At 37.3% G+C, this 24,310-nt stretch overlaps 3 protein-coding genes across 4 annotated transcripts; all 3 read left to right on the top strand.

Moving 5' to 3' along the window:
* The first annotated feature begins 7,260 nt into the window (after nt 1-7,260).
* LOC113298317 (probable acyl-activating enzyme 1, peroxisomal) lies at nt 7,261-9,644 on the top strand. Its single transcript, XM_026547026.1, has 2 exons — nt 7,261-7,728; nt 7,981-9,644. The coding sequence occupies exons 1-2, from the start codon at nt 7,402-7,404 to the stop codon at nt 9,421-9,423; spliced, it is 1,770 nt and encodes a 589-aa protein (XP_026402811.1). The 5' UTR covers nt 7,261-7,401; the 3' UTR covers nt 9,424-9,644.
* A 652-nt stretch (nt 9,645-10,296) lies between these two features.
* Nucleotides 10,297-13,862, top strand: LOC113298303 (probable acyl-activating enzyme 1, peroxisomal). Of its 2 annotated transcripts, XM_026547014.1 has the most exons (3): nt 10,297-10,603; nt 11,209-12,706; nt 13,600-13,862. In XM_026547014.1, the coding sequence occupies exons 1-2, from the start codon at nt 10,403-10,405 to the stop codon at nt 12,679-12,681; spliced, it is 1,674 nt and encodes a 557-aa protein (XP_026402799.1). In that variant the 5' UTR covers nt 10,297-10,402; the 3' UTR covers nt 12,682-12,706; nt 13,600-13,862. The 2 variants fall into 2 exon arrangements, with proteins under 2 accessions (XP_026402799.1, XP_026402791.1); XM_026547006.1 differs by lacking the exon at nt 13,600-13,862 and having other exon boundaries at nt 10,298-10,603; nt 11,209-12,864.
* Nucleotides 13,863-14,682: 820 nt separating this feature from the next.
* Nucleotides 14,683-17,110, top strand: LOC113298297 (probable flavin-containing monooxygenase 1). Its single transcript, XM_026546997.1, has 4 exons — nt 14,683-15,613; nt 15,829-16,004; nt 16,102-16,463; nt 16,579-17,110. Exons 1-4 carry the CDS (start codon nt 14,950-14,952, stop codon nt 16,934-16,936), a joined length of 1,560 nt encoding a protein of 519 aa, XP_026402782.1. The 5' UTR covers nt 14,683-14,949; the 3' UTR covers nt 16,937-17,110.
* Nucleotides 17,111-24,310: the final 7,200 nt, after the last annotated feature.

Below are 24,310 nucleotides of genomic sequence, written 5' to 3'. Positions count from 1 at the left end.
TTTTGTTAAACAACCTACCGATTGTAATATTCGGTTATGTTATGAGTCAACTTTCTTTCCGATTATGGTGTTGTTTGGTTCCAGGAAACAGTTTTTTTTGTACTTGTAATATTCGGAGGATAATTTTTTTGTAAAGTTCCGAATGTACGATGGCCCAAAAATCAGAATTTGGAAAAACTTATACTTTTCAAATTTTGTCTTTGAAATAATCGGAAGTTAAATTAGTTACCAAAACTTCCGAATATGGGCTGTCTAACCTTCAATATTTGCCCTTGGAACCACCTGGAGCCATGGCGTGGTTTGTTTTGAACTTGTAATATTCGGAGGATAATTTTTTTTGTAAAGTTCCGAATGTACGATGGCCCAAAAATCAGAATTTGGAAAAACTTATACTTTTCAAATTTTGTCTTTGAAATAATCGGAAGTTAAATTAGTTACCAAAACTTCCGAATATGGGCTGTCTAACCTTCAATATTGGCCCTTGGAACCACCTGGAGCCATGACGTGGTTTGTTTTGAACTTGTAATATTCGGAGGATAATTTTTTTGTAAAGCTCCGAATGTACGATGGCCCAAAAATCAGAATTTGGAAAAACTTATACTTTTCAAATTTTGTCTTTGAAATAATCGGAAGTTAAATTAGTTACCAAAACTTCCGAATATGGGCTGTCTAACCTTCAATATTGTCCCTTGGAACCACCTGGAGCCATGGCGTGGTTTGTTTTGAACTTGTAATATTCGGAGGATAGGTTTTTTTGTAAAGTTCCGAATGTACGATGGCCCAAAAATCAGAATTTAGAAAAACTTATACTTTTCAAATTTTGTCTTTTAAATAATCGGAAGTTAAATTAGTTACCAAAACTTCCGAATATGGGATGTATAACCTTCAATATTGGCCCTTGGAACCACCTGGAGCCATGGCGTGGTTTGTTTTGAACTTGTAATATTCGGAGGATAGGTTTTTTGTAAAGTTCCGAATGTACGATGGCCCAAAAATCAGAATTTGGAAAAACTTACACTTTTCAAATTTTGTCTTTGAAACAATCTGAAGTTAAATTAGTTACCAAAACTTCCGAATATACCACAAAAATCATTGTCATTTGAACTTGTCTAATTTAGTTACCCAAACAAATTTCCGAATGTACAACAAAAATCATTGTCATTTATCTGCTCTTCAGTTGGAGCAGCTTCAGTTGGAGCAGCTTCAGCTCTCGATGAAGCTCGAGTTCTTTTAACCGTCTTTGATACTGCCACCTTGGGCCGATGCCTCTTCGTGACTTTCTCCCCAAACTGGGCAGCATAATCTTCGTTATCCATATTATCAACTATATCTCTAGCCTCTTTGATCTTCTCAGCTGGCATGGGATCTCCGCTCTTCAGGCATGCAGTTAACATTTTGGAAACACGCTTGAACCTATTCACCTGTTTTTTATACGTAATGACATAACATCAAACGGTAATTACCTAAGATTTATAGGAATAATATAAAATGAAAAAAAATATAAGAACACGCACCAGTCTATCATAACCAGCTGGTTTGTCTTTGATGATACAATTATAACTTGAACCCGCCGCAGTAGTGTTGGATTTGATTTCACGGATAACCAAAGGATGTGATACCTTTTTATACCAACTCATATAGTCTGGAGAATTTTCATCACCTCGAGTGGTTCGTCTACCAGTGTCAATAATGAAGTCGTTCCTCTTATCCCAGTTATCAAGAACAGTAGGTGGGCCTGTGTGAACAATCGTGAGATTATCACCACTAGAAGAGCACAACTCCAACTCAAATTTGTAGTAATCCCCCATTTTCTCCACAGGTTGCTGTTGTATATACCCGTGTTGTCGCATCACCCTAGAGGGGTTATACATCACATATCCTGTGGGGTGTCACAACGGTCCAAAATAAAGGGACAAGTCCGACCGAACATTTACATGCCCACTGGATCGATCTTCCTTGTATGGATCAAAGCATACGTCTGAGGCCTTCAATTGGTCCAAAATCTCCCTCATGCGAATCAACTGCTGCTCTTTTGTCCTAGAACGGTTGTCTTCAAATATATACTTTGTTTCTCTAGGAGTACCTTTGCACCACCCCGGGTTCTCTCCGGCCAACTTCAGGATAGGGAAGTGGTCATAGATCCATGCCTATATACATAAGAAACCAAGTTTTAGTAAATAGATTGTGTATAAAACTGAATACCTATCCGCCGAATACCAAACATTCGGAAATAGAGATGGATCATTTCCTACCGAATATGCGTCATTTGGAGTTCAATAACCTATAGTTTTTCTAGCCTGTATATTCGGTAGTAATTTCCAAACTTTATTTCCGATTATATATAATCGGCACTAAAACTGAATACCTATCCACCGAATACCAAACATTCGGAAATAGAGGTGGATCATTTCCTAACGAATATGCGTCATTTGGAGTTCAGTAACCTATAGTTTTTCTGGCCTGTATATTCGGTTCTAATATCAAAAGAATATTTCCGATTGTATATAATCGGAAAACAAAGTAAGTACCTAACCACCGAATACCAAACATTCGGAAATAGAGATGGATAATTTCCTACCGAATATGCGTCATTTGGAGTTCAGTAACCTATAGATTTTCTGGCATGTATACTCGGTTCTAATATCAAAAGAATATTTCTGATTGTATATAATCGGAAAACAAAGTAAGTACCTAACCACCGAATAACCAACATTCGGGAAAAGAGATGGATAATTTCCTACCGAATATGCGTCATTTGGAGTTATGGATATGCATCATATGTATTGTCTACTGAATAACTATAGAGTGAGTTATAGAGTTAAAGAAAAAACCTGCAATAGAGCCACATTCCCGGCAACTTGGCAGGTTCCTAGCCTCGAAGCCTTTCTCAACTCTTCCATCAAGAATGCTAGGCATGCCGTGCCCCAAGAATAGTCACCGACTTCATGGAGAGGATCCAAAAGTTGTATAAGGTTGGCGTCGATCCGGTTTCCAGAAGTATTGGGGAATATGACACATCCCAATACACAAAGGAGATATGCGGTGGCAGCGTGGTTCACTTGCTCATCAGTTAACGTTCCATTCTTTTCCTTCTCCAAGGTGCCTCGAAACATATTCATCAAAGCTGTAATGTTGATCTGTCTTTTTCTGTAACTTGCATGCCTCCTAAACTCTGTTGTTGTTGTCTATTCATCCCAACCTAAGCACTTTTTAGTTAGAGCATAAAGTTGTGCCCAACTTAACTGCTTTGTGTAGTTAAACTTCACAGCTGTGCCTTGGTCGGGAAGGTTAAGAATCTGCACAACATCATCCGGAGTAATCGTCATCTCCCCAAACGACATATGGAAAGTATCAATCTCAGGATACATTCTCTCCACGAACGCCGATATGGCCACACGATCATGTTCCAACAATGAATTCTCGACGGCATTAGCTAACCCCGAGTTGGCAACAATTGACTTGAACCTTTCACATTCACCGGATAAAGGCCACGCAAGCATTTTTGTTGGTGCGGCGGTAGGTTTGAGTAGACGGACCGCATCCTGATGATCCTATTAAAGTACATAAAAAAAATACTTAATACAAATATTACGATATAACACATAGACAATACATTAATAAAAAATAGTAATTTTATTACCTCGGTTTCGTATATTTCTCTGGCCCATGAGTCTTTGTATCCAAATAGCAATTTTCTTCCATCCGCCGGTAGCCCAAGGATTGTGCCTGCTAGAATACCCTTCTTCTTCAAGTGTTGAGGGACAAGATGTGATGCTTTCTTAGCAATATCCTTCTTTACACCATCTTTTCCTTTTTTGGATTTTTGGGTACCACTTGGTTGTCCTTCTTCTTCTACTCTTGGCACTGGATCAACTGGTTCAATTTCATGGTGGGGTGTAACTTGTGGAGCAGTTGGTTCTGCACTTTGTTGAGCGGCTTGTTCAACACTTGGTTGCACCCCTTGTTCACTGCCTTGTTGTTCTACACTTTGTTCAGCACTTGGTTGCACTCCTTGTTGACTGCTTTGTTCTTGTAAGCTTTGTTGAGCACTTGAATTATCTTTGGCGCTCCTTTCCCTCCTAGCACTAGCTGTCACTTTCTTCCTCCTTTCTCGACTTTGTCTAAACAACAAAGAAAGGAACAATATTTACAAACTATACAATCGGAAGACAAAGTATGAAAATATAACCCGAATGAACACATTCGGAAGTAAAAAGACACATACTGTTCCCGAATACAAAACAATCGAAATATAACTAAACATGTTTACAACCGAATATGCATCAATTGGAGTTCAGAAGCTGTAAATTTTTCATCCTACACAATCGGAAGACAAAGTGCACATCTATAACCCGAATGTACAAATTCGGAAGTAAGAAGACACATATTTTTCCGAATGAAAAACAATCGGAATATAACTAAACATGTTTACAACCGAATATTCATCAACTGGAGTTCAGAAACTCTAAAATTTTATCCTACACAATCGGAGGTATAAAACATTATATTGTCTTCCGAATAAATACTGGCCCCAAAATGGGATTTTTCCTATATCAGAAATTTTGAGATTTTTTCAATATATACATTCGGTAGTGAGAGTTCTTCTGAATACTCCGTGTCTACTTAAATATATTCGGTAGCCAGAAAATTCATTAAACTACCGATTATTAGCAGTTTGTATCGAGGAAGATATGGCCACCAATATTCGGCAGATAATCATCAAATCTTTCTCCCGAATACTGTCGATGTTCTTGAGAAATGAAGAACACGACTACATTCGGAAGTAAATGAGCATGAATATCGTCCGAATCTGGATAAATTACCGAAAACACTAGAAATTTTTTTTCTCGATTCGACGAATTAAAGCGAAATAAACACCAAAAATGATAGATTCTTACCTAATTGGGGCCATTTGAAGTTGACGAAGTGTTTGACTATCGGAATCGCCACCACCGACTACATTGCCGGGTACTTGTTCTTCGCGTTCTTCTTCATTTGCAGCAAGAATTTCTTTATTTCTTGCTAAAATCCCAATCTTTGGATCGATACCCCGAGCAACATTTTTGGTTCTAGGTATGTGGGTTTCATTTCCCTTATCCATTGTTTTATAAACGAATCGACGATGTTTTGATTTTACGATTCGCGGCGATGTTTCTGTTGAACGAGGAAAGTTTTTTTTCTTCCACAATCGGAAGATATGAAACTGGAAGAAGAAGAGTTGAAATGAGTAGAATTTTTTTTGATTTGGTTTTTATACGGTTTTACCAGAAGGGCATTTATGTAACTTCAATATCATATAGGGTACCCCTTAACTAGAGTCTGTGGATGGGTATAAATTGATGGCCCCTAAATCCTTTTGAGTGGCCCCTAAAAACGCGAGGAAAATTAGTATTGATGAAATGGACACCAAAAGAATAACAAAGATGAAACTGGATTCATCCTGACTTAAACTTAAAAAATAACAAGGATGAAACTGGATGCATCCTGATGTAAATTAAAAAAAAAAAAAAATTTGAAAATGGGTAGGATAAAACTGTTTACATCCTTGCTATTTTTACATTTTTGTCCATTTAAACAGTATCAAAATCTAAATGTCCTTTTCATCCAGGAATTATTGATTTTGGTCAATTTTGTGTTTATAAAATTGTGATCCCAATTGTTTGAAAGTTTTCACAATTTACAATCTTCATTTGTAGGAATCATATGTGATTTGTGAAAGTCGCTATTATCACCGGCTCAAAATTACACCTTTCACAAGTTAATGATGAACCCAATTACAACATTCACAATTTAATGATAATCCCAATTTTCATCCGTTGGGATAATTATTTCTTGGTGAAAATAGCAATTATCACAAGCTAACATGTGCATAGATAACATATCAACCGAAACAATGGGGAAAATTTCATAACTTCATTGGCCTGGAAAATCAAATTTATCCAAAAAAGGAACAAGGAAAAAACAATATATTCGTTTTCATCTGAATACAAGTAAACAGGAAACGGTAGTATAAAAAATATATACTCGAAAATTTGCTACAAATGCATTATCATCGGCTTAATGAAAATTGATAATCGCAATTATCCGCTTGGTGAAAATTCTAATCTTCACAATATATTGATAATCGCAAGTTTCACCAGTTGGAATCAATTGCGGTCTGTAAAAAATACGGAATTATCACCTTCTTATTCAAAATTTTACTTTTCAAAGTTAGTGAAAATTGCTATTTCCTAACCTATTTTCAAAAGCTATAAACAAAAACACTAGAAAATGGCTATTCATCACCGAACTGACGCCATTATTATTTTAGATTGTGAAGCAAAGTAGAAAATAGAATCAGAACTTCCAAAACAAACTAGAGAATAGGGTATTCATCACTGATTTGTAGAAGTAGAATCATAGATACAAATAAAACTAGCCCATAAATAAACCTTTGAACTCAAAACCAAAATCTCAAAAAACGATGGTACAACTATCAGTAGGAAGATAATCCTACACATGGTGCTGTATTATGGAGATGTAGTCATACAACGCTGTTGGTAGTACACATCGACTGCATATATAGATGTTTGGTGAAGATCAATCCTAATACTAAACACTCACAAAAGAAAGTACTGTATTATCCAAAACCGATCAAAAGATTCAAAACAAATACTTGTGTTTGGGGAAAGAAATAAAGAGAAAGAAGTGAACGAGTTGTGTTTGGGAAAAGAAAAAAGAAGAGAGAAGTGAACGGCCTAAAAAAGCGGAAGCAAATTTATTGACTGAAAAGGTAAGATACGTTAAGCAATAAAAACGACAATTAACCTGGAATAATAACAACAGATTAATGAAGATAACGTCCATAAAAAGCGCCATGATTAATGACTGATTATTAGTGAAATTATATTTATTTATTTTTTGTTAATAATACGTAATATATAAAGGTTACATTAGTCCATCTTAAAATGTGAAAAACCCTAAATTTAATCTTAAACTACTAATTTTAATCGTACATTTTATGTTTTTGGGTTATTCAAAAAACATAACCCAAGAAAGAGAGAGTTTAAATATGGGTTATTCAGAAATTTCTACTTTTAAAACTGACATATAATTAATATACCCAAGAAAATATATATTGTAACCGAAATATCACCTTTGAAGGAAAAATTACTATGGCACTTTTATCGCAGTAATGATTTTTACATCGCAAGAAAAAATAATCGGCTTGACTTATGGGATATTCTTACAATATTTTCAAACCTAAGGTCATACGTTGTTAACCAAGCCAATGGGATATGGTTTTCAAGGTTTGTTGTACTTGTACCTAACTGCTAGATCCAGTCAACAGTACAATTAGCTTACCATCTTCACTAATGAATATCACTGAATAACGATTTCCGCTCAGTTACTAGAATCAAAATGAATTTTATGTTTAGGAAATTTCTTCCCTCTTCAAGTTCAGTAATCTATGCATTGAAAAGAAATCAACCAAATTGCATACAAAAATCTCATTTTTCTAAACATTCAGAGTCAAATCATGTGAAATCAATGGAGGGGTTAGTTAAATGTTCAGCTAATTATGTTCCTCTATCTCCTATTAGCTTCTTAGAAAGATCAGCTATTGCTTATGGAAATAGAGTATCTGTTATTTATGGTACTCTTAAGTTCACTTGGAGACAAACACTTGATAGATGTCTTAAACTTGCTTCTTCTCTTACTCAACTTGGGATTTCTCGTGGCGATGTTGTAAGTTCTTAACAATCTTCTTAATCTTTATCTTCTTTTGTGGGATGTTCTTTTAATTTATTTTGATTAATTACTTCGGTTTCTGTAACTTTACTAGTTTACTTAATCAGGAAATGGTTTTGGAATTCTCAATTTCACATAGTATTTGTTAAGTTAATTGGATGTAACTTGCATATTATTACTAAACATGCTTTTATTAAATCAGTTCAGAACTTGGATCGAAGTAATTGATCATTCTTAGAAACTGAGCAGGTTGCAACATTATCCCCAAATGTCCCTGCAATGTATGAGCTGCATTTTGGTGTTCCAATGGCAGGGGCAATACTATGTACACTCAATACTCGCCATGATTCAGCCATGGTTTCGATCCTATTGAAACATTCAGAAGCCAAGATCATCTTTGTAGACTACCAGTTCCTTGATGTTGCTCGTGGAGCATTTGACCTTCTATCGAAAGCAAACTGCACACTCCCTCGTTTGGTGTTGATATCGGATTCTGAAAACTCGTCAAAGACTATAAACATCTCAACATCTAGTGATTTAGAGTATGAGAAGCTTCTTGAATTGGGAATTACTGAGTTTGACATCCCACGGCCAAATGATGAATTCGACCCAATATCCATAAATTATACTTCAGGAACAACGTCTAGTCCGAAAGGAGTTGTTTACAGCCACAGGGGTTCGTATCTTAATTCTCTTGCTACAGTTATGATTCATGATATGGGTGCAATGCCTGTTTATCTATGGACTGTGCCTATGTTTCACTGCAATGGTTGGTGTCTCACATGGGGGGTGGCAGCTCAAGGTGGTACCAATGTATGCCTTAGAAATGTCACTCCGAAGGGTATTTATGACAGCATTGCTCTTCATAAGGTGACCCACATGGGCGCTGCCCCAACTGTCTTAAACATGATCGTTAATGCACCAGCCGGTGATCGAAGCACACTGCCTTGCAAAGTCAACATAATGACAGGAGGTTCAGCTCCACCTGCAGGAATTATTTTTAAGATGGAAGAGTTGGGTTTCAATGTAAGTCACATATATGGCTTGACAGAAACCTATGGTCCAGCAACAATTTGTGCATGGCAGCCTGAGTGGGACTCCTTGCCCCCTGATGAACGTGCAAGGAAGAAGTCTCGACAAGGGGTGCAACATATAGGTGTGGAAGTTGATATTAAAAATCCAGTTACCCTGGAAAGTGTACCAGACGATGGAAAAACCATGGGGGAGATAATGTTTAGAGGTAACACTGTGATGAATGGATATTTTAAAGATTTAAAAGCAACTGGAGAAGCTTTAAGTGGCGGATGGTTTCGAAGTGGTGATCTAGCTGTGAAGCACTCTGATGGTTTCATAGAGGTAAAGGATCGGTCTAAAGATATTGTTATATCAGGGGGAGAAAACATCAGCACAATTGAAGTTGAATCAGTGTTGTTTAGTCATCCATCAATATTTGAAGCTGCGGTTGTTGGCCGACCTGATGATCACTGGGGTGAGACGCCGTGCGCATTTGTGAAATTGAAGGATGGGTGTAGTGCAAATGCAGAAGAGATTATCCAGTTTTGCAAGGACAGGTTGCCACGCTACATGGCTCCTAAAACTATTGTTTTTGCTGATCTGCCAAAAACCTCAACTGGAAAGACACAGAAGTACATTCTCAGGGAGAAAGCAAAATCAATGGGAAGTCTGTCTTAAAGAATTGAATCACTTATGGTACCACGTTCTTAGATGGCAAGAAGTATGAAAAATAAGCTAGATTAATCTGGCGCAAATGCAGCCTTGTAACCAATAAAGTGTTTGTTTACTGATGGTATATAATAGTGTATCAATTGTACTACATTAATGTGAATGAAGAATGAAAAGACCCTTATAATTAAGGATCCACTATAATGCAAATATATTTAGAACATTTTCAGCAGCTTTTCCTTTTTCTTTTACTTTTCCTGTAAAAATATACTCCAGTATAGGCTTACAGAACAGCATACTGGGACTCTGGGAGAAAGATGTGGTTTATGCTCTCTTAGTTCCTGAGTTACTTTTTTAAGAACTTAAGTAGCGAAAGACTACACGATTGAACTACTGAAACAAACTTTTCCTTTCTCGTGAAAGCAAAAGAGATCACTTTCAGGTTTGACCAAGCTAAAAAGGAAAATTTTTGATTAATGATGGGACACCTTACCTTATCGGAATCTAGTGGTAGAACAGACCATATGCAAGAAGATACAGAAATTCTGGCAAGCTACTCACTTCTGTGAAATGCGCACTATGTATAACTATCAACCCAACACTACAATCTTACAATCTTTGAAAGGAAGTAGCTTTTTTACTTTCTTTGCCTTGATTTTAACCTTGCTGTCGCTTTATATGCGGCTCATTTTTCAATCAGATGGTTGGTTGGAACACATCTGACTCTCTGTCACTCATTGAATTATCCGTATCATTTTTTCTGTCATTTTACCCCTGTGGTACAGGGCATTCGGTAGGCCTTTTAAAATAAATTTCGGGGGTATAATTGAGAGATAAACTCAATGTTGACTGACTTATTCCTTCTCTCTCCCACTCTCTGTAGGGCCTGGAGTCCCTGGACTGAATTAAAAGCTGAAGAAAATACTCAAAACACAAATTGGAATCCAAAGAGAACCAAAGCTGTTAATTTTTTTTTCAAAAAGAACCAATGGAGGGTTTAATTAAATGTTCTGCAAATTACATACCTTTGTCACCGATTAGTTTCTTAGAACGATCAGCGGTTGTTTATGGAGATAGAATCTCCGTTGTTTATGGAAGTACAGTTAAGTTTACATGGAAGCAAACTCGGGAAAGATGTGTGAAACTTGCTTCTGCTCTTACTCAACTTGGGATTTCGCGTGGTGATGTTGTAAGTTTTTTTTTCTTTTTTTCCTTTTGTTGAGAAGTTTCAATCTTTTCATTTTTGGGTTTCTACTGAATGTTGAGGGTGTTCAATATTTTGACTGAGTGTCCTCTGGTTTGAGGGTTTTTATTTTCTTTCTTTGTTGCTCATTAGATCATTTATGAGTCTTGTATGCTTGATTAATGTCAGATTTTATGTTTGTGTATTAGGTTGGATTTTCTGTGTCATTTTGTTTTTGCTTTTCTTTTATCATGTGCTTTTCTTTGGGTAAGCCAAAACTGTGGAAGTACTTTCTTAATTGATGAACGCTGTTTTACCTTTGTAATGCAAATTTCTTCATGTTCTTGAAGTAATTTTAGATTCCGAAAAAGACTAGTTTTGCTACTCCATCAATCTTTAGTATGTGTTGGGTAGTCATGGCTCTAGTTGGTATGAAGGATTGGTTTTTGTATCACCTCGTTTAGTTGTGTATTGGTTTTTGTATGGTTGACGGCTTATTCGGTGCCACCACATGAAGCTCCTACCTTCTTTGCATTTCCCATTTTGTTTCTTTGTTAGTCATAATTTGTAAGTTGTCACCCTCTTTACTATATTTGAAATTGTCTGACCAGGTAGCCGTATTGGCACCAAATATCCCAGCAATGTTTGAGCTTCATTTTGGTGCCCCGATGGCTGGCGCTGTTCTTTGTACACTTAACATACGGCATGACTCGGCTATGATATCAGTCCTTTTGAAACACTCAGAAGCCAAGGTCATCTTAGTTGATTATCAGTTTCTTGAAGTGGCACAAGCAGCACTTGACATTCTGTCCAGCACAAAATCCAAGACACCTCTCCTGGTGCTAATTCCTGAATCTGATATTCTGTATCCAGAAACTAGCAAAACCAGTCCAGGCAAGTACTTGGAATATGAGAATCTTATAGGTACTGGGCAAGATGATTTTGAAATTAGAAAACCAAATGATGAATGGGATCCCATATCATTAAATTACACTTCAGGAACAACATCAAGTCCTAAGGGAGTTGTTTACCACCACAGAGGTGCATATCTCAATTCTCTTGCAGCAATTCTTCTTAATGGCATCGGCCCAAATCCTGTGTACCTATGGACTGTACCGATGTTTCACTGCAATGGTTGGTGCCTCATCTGGGGAGTGGCAGCTCAAGGTGGTACCAGTATCTGCATAAGGAACGTCTCTGCTCAAACCATTTTTGATAGTATCTCTCTGCATAGGGTAACAAACATGGCTGGTGCACCAACTGTCTTGAACATGATCGCGAATGCACCACCTAACGTCAAAAAGCCACTTCCTTCAAAGGTGGAGGTAATGACAGGTGGTGCGCCACCTCCTTCCCAGGTCTTGTTCAAGCTGGAGGAGCTAGGTTTTGGAATTACCCACTCGTACGGCCTGACAGAAACCTATGGTCCAGCGACAATTTGCACATGGAAGCCAGAGTGGGATTCCTTGCAACCTCATGATCGAGCAAAGATTAAGTCTCGCCAAGGGGTTCAACATCTTGCAATGGAGGATGTCGATATAAAGGATCCAGTTACCATGAAGAGTGTACCTGCGGATGCAAAAAGCATGGGCGAGGTGATGCTTAGAGGCAACACGGTGATGTCAGGGTACCTTAAAAATTCAAAAGCTACCGAAGAAGCTTTTCAGGGTGGATGGTTTCGAACCGGTGACCTTGGCGTGAAGCACCCTGATGGTTATATAGAGCTAAAGGACCGATCCAAAGATATAATTATTTCAGGTGGGGAGAATATAAGTACAATAGAAGTTGAATCTGTGTTGTTTAGTCATCCTTCAATTCTTGAGGCAGCGGTTGTAGGCCGGCCGGATGAACATTGGGGTGAGACACCTTGTGCATTTGTTAAATTGAAAGAAGGACAAAATGCAAATGTTGAAGAGATAATCAAGTTTTGCCGGGACCGGTTACCACATTATATGGCTCCACGAACTGTTGTTTTTGATGATTTGCCAAAGACTTCTACAGGAAAGACTCAGAAGTTTGTTCTTAGAGAAAAGGCGAAGGCTATGGGAAGCCTTACCAAAAAGAACAACAGAAGTAAGCTCTAAGGGCAGTGTGAAATAGCTTTGAAAGGTAACCTATTATTGTTACTCTTGTAATAATTGCCTGCAATTGTAGTCTCTCTACTTCTGTGGAAATAAATATGTATTGTTTGAAGTTTGAATCATGTTGTATCTCGAATTTGAAGCAATTTTTTCATGATTGATGCAAATATATGCGTGTTTTAAGTATATTTGGTTTACACCCTGTTAGATCTTTAAAATTCCAGATCTTGGTTATCTCAAGGACCCTAGAGTAAAGAAAGCATGAAAGTCTAAGGCTCATAACTTAATAGGCTAAGACACTTCATTCGGGTCAATTTGTTTCCCCACATGCTCATCTTTTCACGCCCATAGTCCAAATTTAGTTATGATGTTTTCTAAATTTGCATGTTCATTGTGTCCACTTGTTGTGTCCATGCGTTCTATCTCATCAAGAAGGTTCCAAAGTCTAGGTGTCCTGCCTTTACAGTCTAGCATGGAGATGCTCAGAAGGCTGATTCTCCGCAGAAATGATGTTCAGATAGAGCCTAGATAAGCCAGATGTTCATTAGGGAGAAGTTAAAAGCTTCCATTTACTCACAGCCAGGTATAGACATTTGTACTGCTTCATTTAAATAACTTAGTTTACTTGTACTGCATCTTATTTAGTTAAAACATAAAGGTGATTATTTGTGCATCAGTGGAGTGCCAAATATTCCCGATTTGCCACCAGACATAGGTCCAGATGCTTTCAGTGTTAAAGTAATACACTCTATTGATTGCTCTTCCGTGGATGAGTCTGATGCTACCAAGTTTGTCAAAGGAAATCATGTTGCAGAAGTTGGATCATGGAAATCAGGTTTAGACACTAGTAACAATGTGGAACTGCCAATGATATGTAATATATAATCTTTATTTATCTTTTATTGAATTGTTAATTGGCAGCCGACTTCTAGCACCTGGACGGGTAGTCATTCTATACATGCATAAGCCATGGGTTACGCTCTGACATATTTAGGATCTCAGTCCTTGGGCAGCAGCATCCCTAGCTGTCAGGCGACATCTGCTGGTAGACAAATAGCAAGCTTGGTCATTTATCAATAAATTCTTCACTATCAATAGTTTTGTGTGTGAGATGTATTAGTATCTAATAAAATTACAGGGGTGGAGAATTCTTGTACACTTATATATAAAATGAACATTGGGGTATACCTGATTATCTTCCGTGGAGTGTCCCTCTTGGTTTCTTGTACCTAAGTTGTTTATCTGGATTTTTGCTACATAAACCAGGTGAAGGACTACTCCTTGATCTCTAAGCTACCTTATTTTCACAACTGGTAAGTAATTGATTAGTTTTTTCAAAATTGTCATTCAAATGTGAGATTAATGAAGCGTCTTGATTAAATATGTTGATTTTGCTTAGAGATGGACAGCTTCTAAATTTATGGAAAGCTATTTGAAATCCAATTCCCCCTGAAGAAGTACAATATGATACCAAAATATAGTCTCTTGCGAGAAAAATTACCTCAAAAGTTCTACTCCAGAATTCCTCAGTCGAATAGATGGGCCTCAAACCGATGTTGTGCCGACTACTTTGTAATATTCAATGTCTATGCAGAGAAAATATTCATCTGCAGATTCCACAATTGCTGATGATTGGGTAATCTGCAAATACTGTGAATTCTGTATACATCGCAAATGAGGTGTTCATGGTTAGCACATCTTCTGGACGCTGAGTTCCAGTTACCAATTATAATGGAGAGATGTTTTGAAATGGAAAAAATACACAAAACATTACTGTGGTCAGTACTGTAGGAGATCTTTCGGCTGTACAGGGGGGTATGGGTTGTCATCTTAAGAGGATGAAGGGCCCATAAATTATACAAATCTTACCCCTAACCATAAATATGGGATCATTCAGTCCTTGTAATGTCCCTTGCTCTAAGATTTTGGACTTTATTGACGGTGACATTCGCAAATTTCCCATCATTATCTAAAAGCTCAGACAGTTTATTTCCTAGGTGGTTGAAACTTGAAAGGAAACATGTTGACTTGCAACTTGGGAGCTGGGATAGCTCTTTCGGCAAAATAATACTATATGTTTAAACAGTGTATCAAAATACATCTGCAGCTGCGCAGCATTTAACAAAGCCGAGATGGACCGCAACAAACTCCACAATGAAGACAAATAGACAAAATTATTGAAAGGAGATATTGGGTGACGATAATCAGATTCAGAATCAGAACAACCCTCACTACCCACTATCTTCAAATCATTCAACAGTTGCAGGTTTAATGGAGAGAAGGGTTGGGATAATTGGAGCAGGAATAAGTGGGCTATTAGCTTGTAAGTATGTTCTTGAGAAAGGATTTCAACCCATTGTTTTTGAATCACAACCCGGTCTTGGTGGAGTTTGGACTCAAACAGTTGAAACAACAAAACTTCAAACAGCAAGACAAGCTTTTGTGTTCTCTGATTTTCCATGGTCTACTTCAGTTGAAGAAGATTATCCAGATCATAATCAAGTTGTAGAGTATTTAGAATCTTATGCTCTTCATTTTGGTTTACTTCCTTACATCAAATTCAACACCAAAGTTGTCAACATTGACTATTTAGTACAAGAAGGCCAAGATATGCTCTCATGGAGTCATTGGGGTGGTTCAGATCAGGCTTTCAGTAATCCCAAAGGTAAATGGGAGATTACTACTGATCATCAGGCTTATGAAGTAGAATTTGTGATTCTTTGCATTGGGCGGTTCTGTGGAGTTCCAAATATTCCTGATTTCCTACCAAATAAAGGTCCAGATGTATTTACCAAAGGTAAAGTTATGCATTCTATGGATTACTCTGCCATGGATGATGCTGATGCTGCCGAATTCATCAAAGGAAAACGTGTTACAGTCGTTGGACTTCAAAAATCAGCTTTGGATATTGCTACTGAGTGCGCCATAGCCAACGGTATGTAACTGTAAATCTTGTCTGTAGTTTATTGAACTGCCGCTGATTGTCTCCCTAAAATCTACCCACCTAGATGGATAGCTCTCTTCCCGTTGACCTCACACCCTAACGTGTTTAAGGTCTTCGCTCTTATATGATGCAATCTAGACTTAGAGGTGGCAGGTTCCCCTATTGTTTAACAAACTTTAAGGACTGGCTGGTTAATGAAATTGCAGGAGTGGAAAATCCTTGTACATTGATATTCAGAAGTGGACATTGGAATGTACCTGATTATCTTCCCTGGGGTGTCTCTCTTGCTTCACTCTACCTTAATCGTTTCTCTGAGCTTATGTTTCATAAACCTGGTGAAGGACTGTTTCTTAGTCTCTTAGCTACCGTGCTTTCACCTCTGGTTAGTGATTCTAGACTTCATCATTATATTATGAACTTTACAGTGATTGAGATTCACAACATGTAAATCTTTGCTTAATTGTGATGACTTTGTTTAGAGGTGGGCAATTTCGAAATTTGTTGAAAGCTATATCAAATCCAAATTTCCTCTGAAGAAATACAATATGGTACCAGATAATAGTTTCTCTCAAGAAATTTCATCTTGCTTGCTCGCCTTGGTACCCGAAAAATTCTTTGATAGAGTGGAAGAAGGAAGCATCATACTGAAGAAGTCAAAGGGGTTTAGCTTCTACAAAGACGGGTTGGTATTTGACGACGATGCAGGAGCCACTCTAGAAACAGATGCAGTGATCCTTGCTACCGGTTATAAAAGTGATGAAAACCTCAAAAGGATCTTCAAATCTCCCACATTTCAAAATTACATTATGGGTTCGTCAAACTCCACCATTCCGTTATACAGGTATGACCCGTAATGACTGCGAATAGATGAGACTCAGACCTACACTGGTTGGTTTTTAATATTCGATATGATATATGAAGTGTTTTATGTTTGTACATGGATTTTATGAATGCAGAGAATGTATTCACCCGCGAATTCCCCAACTGGCAGTAATTGCGTTTTCTGAGAGTCTGGTGAATTTGTATACATCAGAAATGAGGTGTCGGTGGTTAGCACATCTTCTGGATGATGGGTTCAGGTTGCCAAGTATAATAGAGATGGAGAAAGATATCTTGAAATGGGAAAAATACATGAAGCGTTACTGCGGTCAGTACTACAGAAGATCTTGCATTGGCGCGGTGCACATTTGGTACAATGATCAGCTATGTAAGGATATGGGTTTTAATCCAAAGAGGAAGAAGGGATTTTATGCAGAACTGTTCGAGCCTTACGGAACCATGGATTACGCAAATCTTACTCATAGTAAAGATTGAAGGATTGCCCAATCCTTGTAAATTGTAATACGACTTGTGTGGTTTTGGACCTTGTATATGGTGGCCCTCAGATATTTGGCATCGGCCTCATAAAAACACAGGCATTTCAGATTTGATTTGTAAGCTTTGTTTAGATATCCTCGTTTCAGCACTGAATATATTACCAGTTGGGTGCTATGTCGTATTAGGCGCTAGGCGAGGCCAGGCTCCAGGCCGCGCCGAGGAAAATTTTGAAAACTGCAGAAATAGGCATGATTTGGCGCCCGGGAGCCTTTTTTTCTAGGCGCCTTTTACAACATAGATTGGGTGTAAGGATTGCTCTTTTATATTCAGCTAATTTTATATTGAGTACACCCAAGCAAGGGTCAAAATTTATTGCCTGACCTTAAAACTTAAAAGTGAACCCAGTTGCCGGATTCCAAAACTCAGTTTTAGATGCTGCTAACTAACAAGTGCAACATTGTCAAGTCTGGATGTGCATCTTTATAAGTTGGTCAAGTGATCAGTTGTGGAGTGACAGGGGTTTTAAATTATACTCCAGTGACCTCTGGACTGCGCCCATATTACTCTTATTTCCTGCCAGCAAGGTATTAATTGATCAGCTCGGTGCCCCAAAGTCAACAGGTTAGAGATGATTCTCTGCTCTAAAGTTGAAAATACAGCAACTAGTCAAGCAGGAAAATCTGTACGACTCATTTAGTCATTGGACAGTTTACATAGCCTTGGTAGACTCCAATACCGATAGGGATGTTACAATGACTAACAGTAGTACGGATGATGTGCAAATCGATGGAGCCAAGACAAACCAGCCGTGTCAGTACGTACCTTATCAAGATTAAAACGGTTACATTTATTCAGCATGCCGAGAATGTGGATAGGATTAAATATAGGGCCAATTAAAGAATGGTCATATTATTTTTGTAAAATTGGCTCACTAAATGATCATACTTTTTTATTTCGATTACAAAATGGTCACACTTCCATCCGATTTAATATTTTTGAATAAAACGGTGTTAACTTTTTCCATAATATCCTCCTCCAAAATATCTTCTTCATTTAATAAATTGGTTGATGTGGTGGTGATGAAGCGGTGATGGTGGTGGTGGTGGAAGCTTAAGAATCTTCACTAAACCCCAGAGGGGAAGCGATGAACCCTTTGGGTGAATGCGGTGTAACGATCCTAAGTGCGTTCTAACGATCCTGAATGCGATGTAACGATATGTAAGCGGCGGCACCACCACTTAAAAATAGCACCACCGTCAAAAAAACTATAATGAAGGTAGAATTTGAAATCATGTATGGAAGGATAAATAGGAAGGATATGTAGGTAATTTCATCATCATATTTAACTGTGAGTCACCACTTAACTCTCTATTTAACGGAAGTATGATCATTTTGTTAATAGTTTGTAATAGTATGACTCCTTTGTAAATCGTGTCTTAATAGCCTTGCGTTTTTAGGGGCCACTCAAAAGGAATTAGGGGCCACCTTTTTATTCCCATCCATTGAAGGAGGTTAAGGGATGTCTTAAAAATAAAAAATTGTCTATATTGTCCTTCACCTTTATACTAAATCTAAACCTATATCCTTTATTTTCATAATCATATCATTCCACTTCTTCTTCTCTTTTCCACCCATTGAAATTTTTTTCTATCATTTTAGTTTTGATTGAAAACAAAGATCATCGATCAAACAAATGTTATGATTGATTGTTTAAAATTAAAACCCAAAATTCATTAACCTTAAAGTTGAAACTTAGAACATCAAAAAAAAGGAGTTCAACAAACAAAACGAATATATGATAGTAGTTGTGATTCAAAATTAGGATTTGATTACTTGAAATCAAAATTTTGATCCGAAAATTTTCTTGGATTTACAGTAGCAGAAACATAATCGGTAGATAACTATCTATTTTACCTATCGATTATGGTTGATGTTCTTGGATTTACACTAGCAGAAACATAATCGGTAGATAATAATCTACTTTACCAACCGATTATGGTTGATGTTCTTCGTTTCTTAAGAACATCGACCATAATCGGTAGGTAAATTGATCGATATCTACCGGTTATTCTTTATTCTAAAAATTAAATTTCTCTGTACAAAAAGTTACGCACAATCGATAGATAATGAACACCATTATTACCGATTGTGAAAGTAGAAAATTTTGAAATTTTTGTTAAGTTTTGAAAATTTGAATTTGAGGCCATGAACACAATCGGCAGATAATAAGCATCACTTATTAACACAATTCACTTCCGATTATCACTACACCAAATTCCCGTATTAGTAACAACAATTCGTAACGGCTTATGAGCCGTTACGAATTTCCCGTTACAAATGGCCGTTACAAAAAATTCGTAACAGGTGGAAGCCGTTACTAATTTCTTAAAAATTTGTAACAGGGCTAAGCCGTTACGAATTTTTTTATACGCGTGCCAGTCACACGCTTGGTCACACTTGGGTGGTAACACCTTCAGAATGTGCGTTTGCCATTCACATGTGTGGCATTATGTTTCCACCCACGATTAGTTATACCAGAGGATATTTCCTCCCATGCGTGTGCGATTCACATGCGTGCTTTTGAGGATATCTCAGCACTTAGCCAAATCGAGATTTCATTTTCAGTTTTTTCTTTTCTCTCTTTTGCTCCTGTTCTTTCTTCTTCTCTCCTCTCGTCTCGTCTCCACACTCGTTAATCTTCTGATCTTTGAAGAACTGTGTAAGATTAACGAGTTTAGGTTTCGATCTGCATAAATGATCATCAATTTTTCGATTTTAGGGTTTTATCATCTGTTAAATCAGATTTTTGGGTTTCATCTGATACCATTTTTTGTTTCCATTTCATTTTAGGGTTCATCGGCTTGGAGCTTTCAAGAACTGATCTTGAATCTCAGCTTTAGGTATATGTTTCTTCTTTTTGTCTGTTAGATTTTCTCTTCCTTATCTTTTTTTCTTCTTCCCTGTAGAATCACATATGTTAATCAAGTTCAGAATTTGAATTTCATCATATGTTAATCGAGTTTAGGGTTTCGATTTCATCTGTGTAAGTCTTTCGTCATATGTTTTAGGGTTTGGGTTATTTCGAATTTAGGGTTTCAGTTTGTTAATCAGATTTAAGGTTTTCAGTTTGTTAATCAGTTTTAAGGGTTTCAGTTTGTTAATCAGTTTGAGGGAGTTTCACTTGTAAATAAGGTTTGTTTAAGGTACTGATTGTTTCGGTTTTGTTATACCAGGGTTGGAAATGATATTCCTAAAATTGAAGTGCGATTTGAGAATCTGTCGGTGGAAGGGGATGCGTTTGTTACAAATAGAGCATTTCCTAATTTGTTCAATGCTTTGTTGAATGCTATGGAGGTAATTTTTATTTCAATTTATGCCCATTATCGATGCCTAATTATTGCACTTCCACTTATTAGTATTAGCCAAATATGAGTCTTCCTTCATTTATAGAAAAAGAAAATGAGTTTTTGTTTGTATATTTGTATGCAACTCACTTAGGAAAGAACTCGACTTAATGTGGCAGGTCATTAAGGAGTGTGTGGAAGCAGAAGCATGGTTGAGAGAGAAGCAGCAACAGGAAGACTCTCTGCCTAAATATGCTAACCTAGTGTTGTTGTCTGCTGACGTTAATAGGAATTTAGAGGCCCTTGATAGGTATCAATTTACACTTGGTCAAGAATTAAAGTTAGCAGATGTTGTTGTATTAACTTATGCATGTGAGACCAGCCACTCTTGATGGTTTAAGTACGTTTTGGTTACCAGAACTTCGTAAATTGGAGGTTTGTGTTTTCTTTTCTATTATTTTGATTTGATTGTTCTGGAATTACTGTGTTGAGTTGGATTTCATTTCTAGAATCATGACATACACCGTTCTTATGGATAAATTTCTATGTTAATTGTGACAGGTCATTGACTACTGTACTCTTCCTCTGGAAAACCCAGTTGTTGAAGGACGGCGTGCCATTATTCGTAATATGTGGACTGAACGTATACAAGGAAAAAAAGCAGAATGTAGAGGTGGATAAGATTTTATTTTCCTCTCTGTTTTATGATTATCTTTTCTCCATTTCAAAGATTTATTGTTCTGAAGATGTGAAATTGTTTAAAACTCTTGTAGTTTGGTAATCTACGATTGGTACTGCACTTGACGAGTCTCGTGATTCGCTAAGGTCTGCCATTTTATTGGATGGGTCTTTGTTTGAAACTCTTGCAAGCAAGTTTGGCTTCGTGATTGATTGCCTCATCCACTTTCTCCTGAGTGATGAATATATTTTGTTTATTTCGTTGGAACAGGTTTTGCAGGCCAGTGATGACGAAACCCAAGCCAGCAGCGCCAAAGCCACCTACTCCAGCAGAATCACCATTACCTCCACCACAAAGCACAGCCGAACCCCAAACCGATGGTGCTGACGTCGATGCGAGCGCAGGGGAGGGTGAATTCACTGCAGGTGAGCCGATGGACACAGACAAATATAGAACTGCTCCTAGTCCTGCATAAGTTTTACATATAGTCCTGGGTTTTTACAAACTGGACAAGGTCTTGATTCAATATCCACTACATTTGAAAAGGTTTTCAAACTCGTAATTATATTAATTTTTGATGTGGGCAATCATGTACTGATTTCAAAATCTTATAATAAGTTTAATTGATGTATTGCCAGCCTGATGTGATTGTGAACTGTGCTGCGTTGTCTCTACCTCGTGTATGCGAAACAGATCCAACAGAAGCCATGGATATAAATGTACCATCTTCTGTGGTGAAATGGTTATCAAACTTTGGTCCTACACAAGGAGACCAAGTACGCACATCTAATAACCTTGGTCCTTGTTTGATTAGTTTCAGGGGTTTTAGTCTTGAGTACAGTTATTGCAATAGTTGTACTTATTTGTTTTTTTAGTAGTATGATTATTTTTTGTATTATGTTACCTTAGGGGGATGTACCTCAACGTTATGTTGATGCTGGTCCGCGCCAAAGGGATCAGCTAGATTATGGGGAAGGTGGCAGTGCTTCTCATTACGGGGAAGCTTACAATGACAGGTTTGTGAGTTCCATCTTACTGCTAGTAGCTGTAATTGGTTTCTTTTAAGCACCTATTTATAATACCCCGTTATGATTTTGGCTTGGGAGATCTCACCTGGGGTATAGTGCTAGCAGAAGAAGTTCTCTCTCTGCTCAGGACTCACATGGGATTTATGGCAGTCGTCAGAGTCTAGGTTATAGTGGAGGTAGGGAGTTTAATTATTTATTTTTGGTGTTGTTTCGAGTTCGAGTCTTTTCTGGGTGGTCTGAGTGTTTACCAATTGTGTGTATGATTCCTATTTACATGAATGATATGGTGCCAGGATCTTATGGCAGCAATGATGTCAGTGAAATGTACACCAGCTACGCTGGTGATTATATCTCTCGTGGACCTGATGTATGCATTAAACCTTTTACCAGTTCTGTAGTTTAAAGCTTTTCTCTTGACATCTTAAACCGTTGTTAACAGTGTTTTGTGTCTGCAGGTGAAGTACTACGTAGCTGCTTCTTTCTTGGTAGAAAGATCCTGTAAGAGCAATGGCCATTGGATTGAAGATGCATAGCTGTTGTCGCGTTGGATTCCATCAGATTTGTGAATCCTACTTCAGATGCAGCAGTCTGCGGCATGAGAAGGCTTTTATGTGAGTCGTGTTTCTGTTCCTGTTAGCATGTGACATGGGAAAACTTAGATATAAGTTATGAACTTAGAAAGTTTTTTAAGTTTCTATGAACTGAACTTTGGAACTTAGTAAATTTCTATCTATGTATTCCCTCAGAATTTGATACTTAACAACAAAAAAAAATTGGTACTTAGAAAAATTTGTGTTTTTTATATGAATGTGTAGATATGAATTGATTGAGTAGAGTATGAATTGATTGAAACTATTGTTAGATATGGATGATTGGTAGAATGAAATGTGTATTTATTTGGAATTCCGGCGTATCCCGGTCGAGAATGAGCTGCCGGTCAACCTTGATCCGGTCAAAATTGGTCATTGATGACTGATTTTGACCAGGTCAAGGTTGACCGACAATAATATTTTTACAGTTACAAAAAAATTTGTAACGGCTTCAACGTGTTACAACGTTCTGTTACTAAATAAATTTGTAACGGCTTGAGCATGTTACGACGGTGCCACGTAGTAACGGCTCTAAGCTGTTACAAGGGCCGTTACGAAAAAAATTCGTAACGGCTAGTGGGCCGTTGCGAAAAAATTGTAGCACCCCTTTTCGTAACGGTCAGGAACCGTTACAACCCCGATTCGTAACGCTCAAAAACCGTTTCGAATCGGAAAAAATGGTGTAGTGTATGGTAGTACTAAAATTCGAAAATTTAGTATATTCGGAGGTTAAAGTAACACACTTTACTACCGATTATGGTAGTACCAAAGTTCGAAAATTTTAGGATTTTGGCAAAATCATATTTTGGGGCCAATATACATTCGGAAGTCAAATTTACTACCGATTATGGTAGTACTAATATTCGAAAATTGAATATATTCGGAGGTTAAAGTAACACACTTTACTACCGATTATGGTAGTACCAAAATTCGAAAATTTTAGGATTTTGCAAAATCACATTTTGGGGCCAATATACATTCGGAAGTCAAATTTACTACCGATTATGGTAGTGCTAAAAATTCGAAAATTGAGTATATTCGGAGGTTAAAGTAACACACTTTACTACCGATTATGGTAGTACCAAAGTTCGAAAATTTTAGGATTTTGGCAAAATCTCATTTTGGGGCCAATATACGTTCGGAAGTTAAATTTACTACCGATTATGGTAGTGCTAAAATTCAAAAATTTAGTATATTCGGAGGTTAAAGTAACACACTTTACTACCGATTATGGTAGTACCAAAGTTCGAAAATTTTAGGATTTTGGCAAAATCTCATTTTGGGGACAATATACATTCGGAAGTTAAATTTACTACCGATTATGGTAGTACCATAATTTGAAAACTGAATACATTTGGAGGTTAAAGTAACACACTTTACTACCGATTATAGTTAAACTACCGATTGTGGAAGGGTAATTTTGCCATTATGAAATACACGAGATAAGAGCTAGCTTCAATTTACGTTTGGATGATCCTATTTTGTCTTATTGTTGGCCCCTAATTCCTTTTGGGTGGCCCCTAAAAATGCTAGGCTTAGTAGTACGACTGTTTTGCAATTTTTCCTTAAATATAATTTCTGTGTGTACAAAAGAGGAAACGTTTCAGAACTACACCGTATGAGTAAGCCTGTAAGAGAGTTCCACAATACGAATCAATAAAAAATATTCACAAATTGATAAGCAGTCAAAATTTAAACCGGTAAATGTCGCATCATATATCGAATTAAGA

Source organism: Papaver somniferum, chromosome 1 (genome assembly GCF_003573695.1).
Source record: "Papaver somniferum cultivar HN1 chromosome 1, ASM357369v1, whole genome shotgun sequence".
Classification (NCBI taxonomy): Eukaryota; Viridiplantae; Streptophyta; class Magnoliopsida; order Ranunculales; family Papaveraceae; genus Papaver; species Papaver somniferum.
This window is presented reverse-complemented; position numbering and strand designations above follow the sequence as displayed.

Coding starts and splice junctions, on each gene's coding strand:
- LOC113298317 (XM_026547026.1), top strand. CDS start 7,402: ATGAATTTTATGTTTAGGAAATTTCTTCCCTCTTCAAGTTCAGTAATC. Junction 7,729..7,980: donor GGATTTCTCGTGGCGATGTT/GTAAGTTCTTAA, acceptor GAAACTGAGCAG/GTTGCAACATTATCCCCAAA.
- LOC113298303 (XM_026547014.1), top strand. CDS start 10,403: ATGGAGGGTTTAATTAAATGTTCTGCAAATTACATACCTTTGTCACCG. Junction 10,604..11,208: donor GGATTTCGCGTGGTGATGTT/GTAAGTTTTTTT, acceptor TTGTCTGACCAG/GTAGCCGTATTGGCACCAAA.
- LOC113298297 (XM_026546997.1), top strand. CDS start 14,950: ATGGAGAGAAGGGTTGGGATAATTGGAGCAGGAATAAGTGGGCTATTA. Junction 16,005..16,101: donor CTACCGTGCTTTCACCTCTG/GTTAGTGATTCT, acceptor GACTTTGTTTAG/AGGTGGGCAATTTCGAAATT. Junction 16,464..16,578: donor TCCACCATTCCGTTATACAG/GTATGACCCGTA, acceptor TTATGAATGCAG/AGAATGTATTCACCCGCGAA.